We start from the raw sequence: 14,860 nt of genomic DNA on the forward strand, positions 1-14,860 counted from the left end.
GCTTGGAAGTCAATATCAAAGGTGAGGTCTCAGGGTACATGGAGGCACATGATAAAATAGGCCATAGTCAGCATGGTTTCCTCAAGGGAAAAGCTTGCCTGACAAATACATTGGAATTTTTTGAAGAAATAACAAGCAGGATAGACAAAGGAGAATCAGTTGATGTTGTGTACTTGGATTTTCAAAAGGCCTTTGACAAGGCCATACATGACGCTGCTTAAGCTGTGAGCCCTTGGTACTACAGGAAAGATTCTTGCATGGATAAAGCAGTGGCTGATTGGCAGGAGGCAAAGAGTGGGAATAAAGGGAGCCGTTTCTGGTTGGCTGCCAATGACTAGAGGTGTTCCACAAGGGTTTTGTGTTGGGACCAATTCTTCTTACGTTATATGTCAATGATATAGATGATGGAATTGATGGCATTGTTGCAAAGTTTGCAGACAATATGAAGATAACTGGAGGTACAGGTAGTTTGAAGTAGAAGAGAGGCTATGGTAGGACTTAGAGGGATTAGGAGAATGGGCAAAGAAATAGCAGATGGAACACAATGTCAGGAAGTGTATGGTACTGCACTTCAGTAGAAGAAATTAAAGGGTTGATTATATTCTAAATGGAGAAACAGTACAAAAAGCTGAGACGCAAAGGGGCTTGGGAGTCCTTGTGTGGGATTCCTTAAAGGTTAATTTGCATGTTGAGTCTGTGGTCCAGGAGACTTAATCACCTTCAGACCTTTCAGTTTCCCAAGAACCTTCTCTTTAGTTATGATAAATTCACACAGCACATTACCCTGACACTTGGAACTTCCACCATACTGCTAGTGTCTTCACAGTGAAGGCTGATGCAAAATTCAGTTCATCTGCCATTTCTTTATCCCCCATTACTACCTCTCCAGCATAGTTTTCCAGCAATCCGATATCCACCCTCATCACTCTTTTACACTTTGGGTACCTTCTTTAATATTATTGGCTAGCCCTCTTCTTTGTGGTGGCGTGTTGGGGAGGAAGCATTAAGAAGAGGGACGCCTCACGTCTTAATAAGCTGGTAAGGAAGGCGGGCTCTGTCGTGGGCAAAGTACTGGAGAGTTTAACATCGGTAGCTGAGCGAAGGGCGCTGAGTAGGCTACGGTCAATTATGGATAACTCTGAACATCCTCTACATAGCACCATCCAGAGACAGAGAAGCAGTTTCAGTGACAGGTTACTATCGATGCAATGCTCCTCAGACAGGATGAAGAGGTCAATACTCCCCAATGCCATTAGGCTTTACAATTCTACCGCCAGGACTTAAGAACTTTTTAAAAGCTATTATTAATGCTTTTTGAGACGGTGATTTAGATGCATATCATATTTTTTTACTGAGTTAAGTATTGTATGTAATTAGTTTTGCTACAACAAGTGTATGGGACATTGGAAAAAAAGTTGAATTTCCCCATGGGGATGAATAAAGTATCTATCTATCTATCTAGCTTACTTTCATATTCTATCTTTACCTTCCTAATGACTTTTTTAGTTGCTTTCTTTTGGTTTTTAAAAGCTTCCCATTCCTCTAATTGCTCACTAATTTTCACTCTAATATATGCCCTCTCTATGGCTTTAACGTTGGCTTTGACTTTTCTTGTTAACCACAGTTGTGTCATCTTTCCTTTAGAATACTTCTTTCTCCTTGGGATGTATAAAGCCTTCAGAATTGCTTCCAGAAATTCCAGCCATTGCTGTTCTGCCGTCATCCCTGCCAGCGTTCTTTTCCCAATCAATTCTGGCCAACTCCTCTCATGCCTCTGTAATTCTCTTTACTCCACTGTAATATTGATACATCTGACTTTAATCCATCTCAAATTTCAAGGTGATTTCTATCATAGTATGATCATTTGCCCCCAAGGTGAAAGGTTCTTTTACCTTAAGCTCTCTAAATCAATTCTGGTTCATTGCACAACCCCCAATCCAGAATAGCTGAACCTCTAGAGGGCTCAACCTCAAGCTGTTCTAAAAAGCCATCTCATAGGCACTCTAGAAATTCCCCCTCCTGGAATCCAACACCAACCTAATTTTCCCAATCTACCCGAATATTGAAGTCCACCAGGATGACTGTAAAGTTGCTCTTTTGGCATGCATTTTCTATCTCCCATTGTAATTTGTAGGCCACTTCCTTACTACTGTTTGGAGTGTGTATACAACTCCCACCAGGGTCTTTTTACCCTAGCAGTTCCTTAGCTCTATCTACAATGATTCAACACCTTCCAACCCTAAGTCACTTCTTTCTAATGATTTGTTTTTTTTTTACTAACAGAGCAATGCCGTCCCTCTGCCTTCCTGCCTGTCCATTCGGTACGATGTGTATCCTTGGACATTAAGCTCCCAGCTATAATCTTCTTTCAGCCATGATTCAGTGATGCCTACAACATCATAGCTGCCAATCTTCAACTGTACAGCAAATTCATCTACCTTATTCTGGATACTGTGTGCATTCAAATACAACACCTTCAGTCCTGTATCCCGCCCCCCAACCCCATTCTTCAAAACTCCAACAAGTACAGGCCTAGAACCATCAAATGCTCCTTGTATTTTAACTCTTTCATTTTTGGAATAATTCTTGTAAACCTACTCTGAACCCTCTTTCACTCATCTTCACTGCTAATGCCAAAAGTAATGGTTAAATGTTATGCAGTTATCTCAAACAGAACAGTACAGCACAACAGGCCTTTCAGCCCCCACTGTTTGTGCCAACTATTAGGCTAAATTAAACGAACCCTATCTGATAGCCCATATCTCCACATTCCCCACAGGCTCACGTTCTTTCTAGAACATAGAGCACTACAGCACCGCCTTTTGCCCCACAATGCTGTGTCAAACCAATTAAGTTAGTAATCAAATGGCTAACTAATCTCTTCTACCCACACAATGTCCATATCCTTCCATTTTCCTCACATTCACGTGCCTGTCTAAACGTTGCTAATATTTCTGCCTCTACCATCACCCCAGGCAGCACATTCCAGGCATCCACCACTATCTATAAAAAGAAAACGTTCCCCTCACATCCCCTTTGAAATTACCCCCCTCACTGTAATGCACGCCCTCTAGCATTAGACATTCCAACCCTTGGAAAAAGATACTGTCTGTCTCCTCTATCTATGCTTCTTATAATCTCATAAACCTCTATCAGATCTCCTCTCAGTCTCCACTGCTTCAGAGAAAACCCAAGTTTGTCAAACCTCTAGTTATCAGAGCACATGCCCTCTAATCCAGGCAGCATCCTAGTAAACCTCTTCTGCACTGTCTCCAAAGCCTCAATATCCTTCCTATAATAGGGCCATCAGAACTGTATGCAATACACCAGATGTATGCCCAGCTAGAGTTTTATCAAGTTGCAATTAGAGTTTTATTAAGAGTTTAAATGCCTCTTAATTATTGCAATTGTGCCTGTTTCACTATTTTCCCTGGTAGTGTGTTCCAAACACTTACCACTGAGTAGGAGAAAAAATCTTGCCTATCTTGCCTTAAAGCTATGGCCTCTAGTATTTAATACCTTGGGAAAGTGAGTATCTACAACTTTCAATTTCATAAACAATGTCAGCAGATGATTGTGTTGGAAGATTATTCAGTTGACTCAATGAACTCCTCTGCAGATGGCAGAATAGCAACACGACCATCAGGGTAGCTTAGTGGTTAGTGTAACACTTCACAGTGCCAGCAATTCCTGCCGTTGTCTGTAAGGAGTTTGTACATTCTCCCTATGACTACATGTGTTTCTCTGGGTGCTCCAGTCTCTTCCCACATTCCAAAGATGGACAGGTTAGGGCTAGTAAGTTGTGAGCCTGCTGTCTAGCACCAGAAGCTTAGCGATACGTGAACTTCCTCCAGCGCATCCTCATACTGAGTAGGTTGCTGAAGCAAAATGACACATTTCACTGTATGTTTCGATGTACACTTGACAAATTAAGCTAATCTATCTTACCTTATCCAAGGAAGGCAGACAAGGGTGGAATAACTGGTTACTGTGTGTGAAATAAGTGCAGCATGTGGAATTTCTCCAGACTGTGCTGGTGGAGTGACCACGAGGGGACTATATTCCAAGGTATTAAGTGCACACAGACTTCTGTGCTAAGAGACGTCAATGCATTTGAGGTTGGAAGAAAAGGAAAAAGACCAGCACTTCTATTTAATTGCAAACTTACCAATTTTTTCGACAGCAGCCCAGTCCAATGGGACAGGAGCTTTCCTTTTGCGCCACAGTTGGTCCATTGTGAGCAAGTATTTTATATCATCTCGGAAAAGCTGAGAAAGAATCAGGTTGTAAGGATTTTACACACTCAAAAATTACCTGTTTGAGTTGATTGTATTACTATCATTGTAAATATATGCTAGTATTTGTGTGTTTATGCACATTTTATTCTATATCAGTTCTCTAACTACAGAACTGCACAGGTCAACCACTCTCCATTACACATCAATGGCTCTGCTATGGACAGAGTGAAGAGCACAAAATTCCTTGGTGTGCACTTAACAGGCAGTCTAACCTGGACTCACAACACTTCACTAGTCAAGAAGGCACAGCAGCATCTACACTTTCTGAGGAGATTGAGGTATGCAAAGCTCCCCGCAGCCCTTCTAACAACTTTCTACAGGAACACCTTTGAGCGTCCTGTCTGGCTGCATCATCGTGTGGTACAGAAGCCGCAAGGCATCGGACCCAAGATCCTACAGAGGACAGTAAACACAGGTGAGAGGACCATCGGGGTCTTCCTCCCTTACTATTTGTGACATTTATCAGCAGCGTTGTAGATGAAGGCCCAAAGTATTGTTGAGGATCCCTATTATCCATTCCACAATCTCTTTGACCCATGACTGTCATGAAAGATGTGCAGGAGCTTCTTCCCTCAGATTGTGAGTCTAATAAATACCCCACCATTACCAAAGTCTCATCACTAGGGCACAGCACTACATGCATTTTGAATATTTTATTAACTTACTTATGGTAATATTTTGTTTTGTGTGCTGTGTGTGATACGTATTCTGGGTGCACCATGGTCTAGAGGTACAGTGTTTCATTTGGTAAATTTTAACTATTGAATATTGCTGTTTTTGTTGCATGGTGCACCCTCACAAACACACCACAGTAAATTCCTGATCACTGGAAATGTATACGGTGAATATAGTTGATGCACAAACTATTATTATGACTAACAACAACCCACTTTTCTGAATGACTCAACCCTTCCTTCAACATAGAAGGTAAAGAACATCACGAGCTACAAATCCTGATCTATCTGTGGATAAGGTCTCTGGCTTGACAGTAAGGCACTGTAATTGGGTGCTATGCTAATTGTTTCCTTTTTAATTTGTGAGTCTGCGAGTGTACTGGAGGTGTGGAGCTGGAACGTGCTGGGGTCAGAGGTCTGTGTGTTTGTGAGGGTGAGGTGGGAAGGAGGAAAAGGGCTTGTTTTGCTGTTGTTCAGCTGAACATTACAGTGCCAGCACAGCAAGCTCTCAATGTGTGGCCACAGCTGTGGGGTGCCCCGAGCACACCTTCAGGTTATGTTGGTTATTAACGCAAACAATGTATTTTAATGTATGTTTCAATGTGAGGCCTCCATTGGTTGGGGTCAAACCAGTGTGACCTAGCTGTCAACATATACACAAGCTATGGCAACGTGAAGTGGAGAGTAAGCTGTTGCCCATGCAGCAGATTCCCCCTCTCCAAAAGGAATGGCGCAGACCAATACAGTTTAGTACCAGCAGTTAGCATGAGATGCCAATCAGCGTAGAGCTCAACATAGGATTGCCTTAGGTGCCCCAACTCCAGGTATTTCCTTGGGATTTACTCGAGAAGCCTTCCCCATAGCTCAAGGCAACAGAGGTTTGAGATCAGTTTTTCTTCTCCTAGAAGAGCTGCCAACTTAGAAGCTAAGCCACATGTGAAGGCCAGGAGCTCGATGTGGTTGTCAGAGGCTACCTGAGATGCACACCACTGGGAGCATTTAATAGGTAGTGGGAGCTTATTCTCACTACCTCCCCCAGCTATGGTAACCTTAAGGAACCTGATTATTTTACAGATCAGTTGTTATCACTGGAATTTTTGTTATTTCTAGTCTGAGTAGGTAGACCTTCATCAATAGCTGCTTGAGAAAAATTCTCCGGATCTCCCAGCCAGAAGTAATCAGCAATATTGATGGCAGAGCTGGCATGGAACAGCTGGCAGCGGATGAACAATTAAGGAAAAGAAGATGGGGATGGTTAGAACACACTCTGTGTAAGCCAAGTAGCAACACCACCAGGCAAGCACTGAGGTGGAGTCCTCGGGGAAAGTGGAAGAGAGCCCAGCCAGTGAACACTTGACAATGCAACCTTGAAGCTGACACCAAGAAAATGGGCCACACCTGGAGGTAACTTGAAAAACTGGCCCAGGACCGAGGACGATGGTGAGCTGCTGTCGGCAATCTATGCCTCAGTAGGGGTGATGGGCTTAACTAGTTATTCTAAGTATGAGAAGACCATGGCCGCTTTTTCTGATATTTTCTTTGTTCTCTCAGCTCCTCTATCTTTCTTTGTATAATGCTCTAGTGAAGATTTCCACTGCTATGCTGTGAGGTAGTTTACATTATCAGTTTTCTGTAAAAACAGTTTGCTGTACTGGGAAACGTGTTTGACTTCAGCTAAGGACCCATGTTGTCTAACTTTGCAATGTGAGTCAACCAATCAGAATTGTGGGATGTGAGAGAAGGTTCTAGAGCGCTGCGGGGGAAGAGTTTTCAAAAGAGTCCATGAACTCTTTTGGCAGGAGATGCAGTAAAGATTGGGAAAGACGCCACTGGGATTCAATCTGACGGGAAGACGGGATTGCAAGGAGTGCTTTGCGAGTCAAAGGAGTCCAAGATGGGAAGATGGGAATGTTTGTTGTTGTGTGCTGGGGCAGCAGGCTGAGGGTAGCAGACACCAACAGAATCAACAAACTCATTCGTAAGGCCAGTGAAGTTGTTGGGGTGGAACTGGACTCTCTGACGGTGGTGGTGTCTGAAAAGAGGATCCTGTCCAAGTTGCAAGCCATCTTGGACAATGACTCCCATCCACTCCATAATGTACTGGATAGGCACAGGAGTACATTCAGCCAGAGACTCATTCCACCGAGATGTAACACTCAGCGTCATAGGAAGTCATTCCTGCCTGTGACCATCAAACTTTACAACTCCTCCCTCAGAGTGTCAGACACCCTGAGCCAATAGGCTGGTCCTGGACTTATTTCCACTTGGCATGATTAACTTATTATTATTATTTAATTATTTACTGTTTTATATTGCTATATTTCTATACCATTCTTGGTTGGTGCAGCTGTAACGAAACCCAATTTCCCCTGGGATCAATAAAGTATGTCTGTTTGTTTGTCTCTACCATTGATTGGTGATGAGAATTCAGCACACAGAGCAATGATTATACCCAGCTTTTGGAAGAGACGAGCTCCAACAGTCATGTGCACATTTAGACTAGTTTAAATGTAATGTTTTTTTCTTTTCTTTCTCTTAATAACTGGTTGATAAAGATGAAATTAATAAATATACTTTCTTTATAATTTTATGTGGTGAATGATCTGTTACTTCTTGTCAGCCAATAATTGTGTATGGGCAGTATTTAACACAGCATTTGCTCAATCAATGTTCTGTTAATCGGAACATCTCAACTTTCCTGTTTGGTTGAACCCCAAATCATACAAACCCTAGACATATATTGTTTATGAAAGATGGCTTTCTCACCACTGAGTCACAAGGTTGTTAGCAGAGGTAGCTATCAAACCAAGCTTGTACCGAGTCCGGTGAGAAAATTACATTTGTTTTATAACAAATAATAAAATTGCTTGGCAATAAGCTTTATGCTTCAGTCTTGACTTCTGAAGGACCTTTGGACCACAAGAGCCTCAGGATATAACAAAGGCGCAGCTGAGACTGGTCTTTGCAAAGTGCTACCCAAGCTCAATATTGGTAATTTAGGTTCACTGTGGAGACTGATGGTGGGGGAGTTGCATTGCTTCAGTTATGACGTACACTAGACCATCAATTGTGCCGTGGCATCGCCTATTGCAGTTGCCCAAGGGAGGAGACGGTGGAGGCAATGTGGGGGAGAGCAAAGGCCTACTGTGTTCACTGGAATCCATATTGACCCCTCCTTTCACTGCTGCCCTCCAGTATTCACTCAGGGGAAGGACAAGCTGAACCAGGACAGCATACTGTCTCCATTAATCTACAGGCCATGCCACTTGGCGACCTGGGCTTTTTTTTGTGACTGCCTGTTTTTCTGCTATTGTGACCACGAGCGCTATGTGCTACAAGCTGTTAGGACTGTGTTTTGCACCTTGGCCCTAGAGGAATGCTGTTTCATTTGGCTGTATTCATGTGTGATTGAATAACAATTAAACTTCAATTTGATGAGGCAAGTGGGAGACAGTTAGTCACACAAGGTAGTGCGGAAACGTGGCCACAATAGATCTTTAATCTTTAGTTGTTAAAAGATGATTACAAGCCACTATTTAAACGTGGGCAAAAGAGTCCACTAATATCTCAGTACTAAACAGGGGACAAACCCAGAACTCTCAATGACTATACCTTGTTAAATATTTTGACAGGATCGTAGCCTGTTGATCTGGCCCAGTCCTTTGTTGAAACACGTTTGATATCTCCATCCTCACTGGAAGCTCCTGCCCTTGCTGCTGCGTTCGACAACTCCCCTGCCAACAGATACAAACACACTTAGAACGTAGAAGATTACTTGCCCTTCAGCCCACAATAACGTTCTGACATTTCAAGACTGTTTAACGTCATTTGCTGTACACAAGTGTAAAGGAGAACAAAATAATTGTTAACCCAGATCCGATCAGCTCAAAAAACCCCACAAACACAATAAATACATTAGATAGCTTATATACAGAGATTGATTGTATGTCCATAAAGTGATACTAGGCACAGGAGTGTCTGTACATAAGGTGACTGACAGGAAATGATAAAGTAGCAGTGGTTGGGGGTGTGGAGGGGTGGGTTAGTGGGTGGAGGTATTGATCAGCCTCACTGTTTGGGGAAAGTAACTGTTTTTGAATCTGGTGGTCCTAACATGAATGCTATGTAGCCTCCTCCCTAATGGGAGTGGGACAAACAGTCCATGAACCGAGTAGGTGGGATCCTTCTGACGCTACTGGCCCTTTTCCAGTAGCTTTGTGTATATATGTTCTTGATGGCAGATCAGCCAGTATTGGTGATGCATTGGGCAGTTTTGACTACCCATTGTAGAACCTTTTTGTCTGCTGCAGTGCAGTTTTCATACCATACAGTGATACAGCTTGTCAGGATGTTCTTCAGTAGGCCTCTGTAGAATGATTTCTGTGCATAGTCCAGCTCTCAGAAAGTAGAGGCGTTGGTGGGCTTTCCAGACACTGTAGAATGCATTCTTGGACTATGAGAGGTTGTGCACGTCATACACTGCCAGCAGTTTGAAACTGATCGCAGCTGTAAAGGGGGGTGTGAGTGGTGAGTTCTCCTGGAGTCTATAATCATTTCATTTATCCTTTTGACATTAGGTAAGAGGTTATTTGCCTGGCACCAGGTCTTGAGCTCTGACACCTCCTCTCTGTAGGCCCGTCATTGTTGGCGATGAGCCCCACAACCGCTGTGTCACTGGTGAACTTTACAAAGTGATTATTCGGGTGTTTGGCCATGCAGTCATGTGTGAGCAGAATGTACAGGAATAGGCTCAGCACACAGCCCTGGGGGGCACCTGCGTAGAGCCCCTTTAACCTACACTAGCCCTTCCCTCCTGTATAGCCCTCCATTTTACTTTCATCCACATGCCTATCTCAGAGTCTCTTAAATGGCTCTAGTGCACCTGCCCCACCCCCCCCACACACACACCAGTCTCTGCGTTATAAAAAATGGAGGTGGCCTGTCCTGAGGTTGGAAGCCCATCTGTGTGTGTGGATGGGGTGGGAAGGAAAAGGGCTTGTTTTGCCCTTGTTGCTTCTTGCATGCTGTTTTGCTGAACATTGTCAGCATACTACGTTTGCTGGAATGTGTGGTGACACTTGCAGGCTGTCCCCAGCAAATCCTCAGATTGTGGAGGTTGTTAACACAAGCAACACAGTTCATCGCAAGTTTTTATGAACACGTGGTAAATTAATAAATGTAATATAGTCTATACTTTCTTCAAATCACCTTAAAATCATGCCCTCTCGTATCAGCTTTGTTGTCCTGGGAAAAAAGTCCGGTTGTCCACTCGATCAATGACTCACATCACCTTGTACACCTCTATCAAGTCACCTCTTACCTTTCTTTACCCCAAAGAGAAAAGCCTTAGCAAATTCAGCCTTTCCTCATAAAATATGCTCTCTATCCCAGGCAGACTCAGACCAGAACTGAACACAATACTCCAAGTGTGGTCTAACCAGAGATTTAGAGAGCTGCAACATTACCTCACAGCTCTGGAACTCATTACCCTGACTAATAATTTAAGATGTTTGAAAAATCTCGGGTTTACCTCAGGACTTGTTGCTGGCAAGGCTAACATCCTTTTGCTCATGTTTATGGTGATCACAGTAGAAGTATCTCCACCAGTGCAAACACGGGCCACCCCAGCACATTCTTGAACTGACACATCTCGGCCTATGTCTCCATTTTTTAATGTACATGCTGCAAATAAAGCTACTCTTTATCTTTACTTACAGGCAGCCTCTGGGTCCGCTGTGTCAGGTGATACCTCCTGGTCCGCATCTTCCTCTCCAAATAATTGGCTGAGGAAACAAAAGCATTGACATTCTGGTCACCTGTCTTTAAAGGTGCACTCTGATTAGTCAAATGGAGACAGAGGAGGCTGCAGATGGGATGCTGGAATAGGAAACAGATCTCCAGCATCTCAAGACTCTTGCCAGTCTTCACTGTACCACTCCACCGCAAAGTCTCTTCAAGGAAAGCCTTCCTTGCAGAAACTTTCCTCCTCTTTTCGACAGAGCTTCGGCTCCACCGCTTCCCCCACCCTCTTGTACTGGCTATCACTCTTCTCCTCCTATCCAGTTCAGATGAAGGGCCTCAATCCAACACGTTAACTGTCAATATCCTTCCATAGATGCTGTGTGACCACTGTGCTCCTCCCACTCTCTGTGGCGCTCTGATTATTCAAACCCACTTGACAAACCCCTTTCCCCCAGATGAGACAGCCAGAACATTTACAAAATATTAAATACCAGAGACAAGAGTCACGCACAATGGGGGCACTGTAGGAGAACAGCAGTTTCCCCTTCCTGAAGGGTGGGTTAGTTAAAGTCTGTCCCGAGCCTTATAGGCTCATCAGGCCTGTGCTTATGCCTGCTTCCGTGGTGTGAAGCGACTGAGACCCATCCCCCCCCGCCCCCCAGATAGGAGGCCAGTCTATCACGGAAGGGATGAGTGAACTCAAGGTATTTTGACACCAACTCACCACACTTCACAGTTACGCTTGAGGTGCCTTGCTACAACTTGCAAATATATTGAACTCAGTTTCCCAGGAGGGGGGGCAAGAGAAGAAGAATACCCTTTCAACCAAATGACTGCTAACCTACCAGGCTACCAACACACAAATGGTGTGAACGTTGCCAAGCTACCTCGTTTAAACTGGGCACATGGTAGCATAGCAATTAGCATAATGCTACTATTGTGCCCGTGACCTGGATTCAATTCACACCATTGTCTGTGAGGAGGTTGTACGTTCTCCCCGTGACCATGCGGGTTTCCTTCGGGTGCTCTGGTTTTCTCCCACATTCCAAAGACACAAGAGTTAGCGAGTTAACTGGTCGCATGGGGTGTGATTGTGTGGTCACACTCACTGGGCCAGAAGGGCCTGTTACTGTGCTGCATCTCTAAATAGACAATGAGAGGGAGAGAAGCGATCAGAGGCACCAGCCATTCCCTCCTTCAAAGAGCATTGGGTCCAGTCCCCAGAACAGGACAGAACTGGGGGTGGAACTGGACTCTCTGATGATGGTGTCTGAAAAGAGGATGCTGTCCAAGTTGCATGCCATCTTGGACAATGACTCCCATCCACTCCATAATGTACTGGTTAGGCACAGGAGTACATTCAGCCAGAGACTCATTCCACCGAGATGTAACACTGAGCGTCACAGGAAGTCATTCCTACCTGTGGCCACCAAACTTTACAACTCCTCCCTCGGATTGTCAGACACCCTGAGCCAATAGGCTGGTCCTGGACTTATTTCCACTTGACATGATTAACTTATTATTATTTAATTATTTATGGTTTTAAATTGCTATATTTCTTCACTATTCCTGGTTGGTGCGGCTGTAACCATATAACCATATAACAATCACAGCACGGAAACAGGCTATCTCGGCCCTCCTAGTCCGTGCCGAACTCTTAATCTCACCTAGTCCCACCTACCCACACTCAGCCCATAACCCTCCACTCCTTTCCTGTCCATATACCTATCCAATTTTACCTTAAATGACACAACTGAACTGGCCTCTACTACTTCTACAGGAAGCTCATTCCACACAGCTATCACTCTCTGAGTAAAGAAATACCCCCTCGTGTTTCCCTTAAACTTTTGCCCCCTAACTCTCAAATCATGTCCTCTCGTTTGAATCTCCCCTACTCTCAATGGAAACAGCCTATTCACGTCAACTCTATCTATCCCTCTCAAAATTTTAAATACCTCGATCAAATCCCCCCTCAACCTTCTACGCTCCAATGAATAGAGATCTAACTTGTTCAACCTTTCTCTGTAACTTAAGTGCTGAAACCCAGGTAACATCCTAGTAAATCGTCTCTGCACTCTCTCTAATTTATTGATATCTTTCCTATAATTCGGTGACCAGAACTGTACACAATATTCCAAATTTGGCCTTACCAATGCTTTGTACAATTTTAACATTACATCCCAACTTCTGTACTCAATGCTCTGATTTATAAAGGCCAGCGTTCCAAAAGCCTTCTTCACCACCCTATCTACATGAGACTTCACCTTCAGGGAACTATGCACTGTTATTCCTAGATCTCTCTGTTCCACTGCATTCCTCAATGCCCTACCATTTACCCTGTATGTTCTATTTGGATTATTCCTGCCAAAATGTAGAACCTCACACTTCTCAGCATTAAACTCCATCTGCCAACGTTCAGCCCATTCTTCTAACCGGCATAAATCTCCCTGCAAGCTTTGAAAACCCACCTCATTATCCACAACACCTCCTACCTTAGTATCATCGGCATACTTACTCATCCAATTTACCACCCCATCATCCAGATCATTTATGTATATTACAAACAACACTGGGCCCAAAACAGATCCCTGAGGCACCCCGCTAGTCACCGGCCTCCATCCCGATAAACAATTATCCACCACTACTCTCTGGCATCTCCCATCTAGCTACTGTTGAATCCATTTTATTACTCCAGCATTAATACCTAATGACTGAACCTTCTTAACTAACCTTCCATGTGGAACTTTGTCAAAGGCCTTGCTGAAGTCCATATAGACTACATCCACTGCCTTACCCTCGTCAACATTCCTTGTAACTTCTTCAAAAAATTCAATAAGGTTTGTCAAACATGACCTTCCACACACAAATCCATGCTGGCTACTCCTAATCAGATCCTGTCTATCCAGATAATTATAAATACTATCTCTAAGAATACTTTCCATTAATTTACCCACCACTGATGTCAAACTGACAGGTCTATAATTGCTAGGCTTACTTCTAGAACCCTTTTTAAACAATGGAACCACATGAGCAATACTCCAATCCTCCGGCACAATCCCCGTTTCTAATGACATCTGAAAGATCTCCGTCAGAGCTCCTGCTATCTCTACACAAACTTCCCTCAAGGTCCTGGGGAATATCCTGTCAGGACCCAGAGATTTATCCACTTTTAAATTTCTTAAAAGCGCCAGTACTTCCACCTCTTTAATTGTCATAGGTTCCATAACTTCCTTACTTGTTTCCCACACCTTACACAATTCAATATCCTTCTCCTTAGTGAATACCGAAGAGATCGTTCAAAATCTCTCCCATCTCCCTCGGCTCCACACATAGCTGACCACCCTGATTCTCTAAGGGACCAATTTTATCCCTCACTATCCTCGTGCTTTTAATATAACTGTAGAAACCTTTCGGATTTACTTCCACCTTATTTGCCAAACCAAACTCGTATCTTCTTTTAGCTTTTCTAATCTCTTTCTTACGATTCCTTTTACATTCTTTATATTCCTCGAGCAATTCCTTTACTCCATGCTGCCTATATCTATTGTAGACATCCCTCTTTTTCCGAACCAAGTTTCTAATATCCCTTGAAAACCATGGCGCTTTCAAACCTTTAACCTTTCCTTTCAACCTAACAGGAACATAAAGATTCTGTACCCTCATAATTTCACCCTTAAATGACCTCCATCTCTCTATTACATCCTTCCCATAAAACAACTTGACCCAATCCACTCTCTCTAAATCCCTTCGCATCTCCTCAAAGTTAGCCTTTCTCCAATCAAAAATCTCAACTCTAGGTCCAGTCCTGTCCTTCTCCATAATTATATTGAAGCTAATGCTATTGTGATCACTGGACCCGAAGTGCTCCCCAACACATACATCTGTCAGCTGACCTATCGCATTCCCTAACAGGAGATTCAACACTGCCCCATCTCTAGTCGGTACTTCTATGTATTGTTGCAAAAAACTATACTGCACACATTTCACAAACTCTAAACCATCCAGCCCTTTTACAGAATGAGCTTCCCAATCAATGTGTGGAAAATTAAAATCTCCCACAATCACCACCTTGTGTTTACTACAAATATCTGCTATCTCCTTACACATCTGCTCTTCCAGCTCACGCTCCCCATTAGGTGGCCTATA

General features: G+C 43.5%; 1 protein-coding gene across 3 annotated transcripts in view; it reads right to left on the reverse strand.

The window, feature by feature from the left end:
• Positions 1 to 14,860, reverse strand: part of uba2 (ubiquitin-like modifier activating enzyme 2) — a 51,974-nt gene that overhangs the window by 14,840 nt on the left and 22,274 nt on the right. For all 3 annotated transcript variants that reach the window (XM_073070476.1, XM_073070474.1, XM_073070475.1), the window contains 3 exons: positions 10,688 to 10,755; positions 8,585 to 8,706; positions 4,169 to 4,268 (listed from right to left, as the gene is read on the reverse strand). In XM_073070476.1, the coding sequence (XP_072926577.1) occupies positions 4,169 to 4,268; positions 8,585 to 8,706; positions 10,688 to 10,755 (290 nt within the window). The remainder of the gene's footprint in view (positions 1 to 4,168; positions 4,269 to 8,584; positions 8,707 to 10,687; positions 10,756 to 14,860) is intronic.

Source organism: Hemitrygon akajei, chromosome 17, assembly GCF_048418815.1.
Source record: "Hemitrygon akajei chromosome 17, sHemAka1.3, whole genome shotgun sequence".
In the NCBI taxonomy this organism is placed as follows: Eukaryota; Metazoa; Chordata; class Chondrichthyes; order Myliobatiformes; family Dasyatidae; genus Hemitrygon; species Hemitrygon akajei.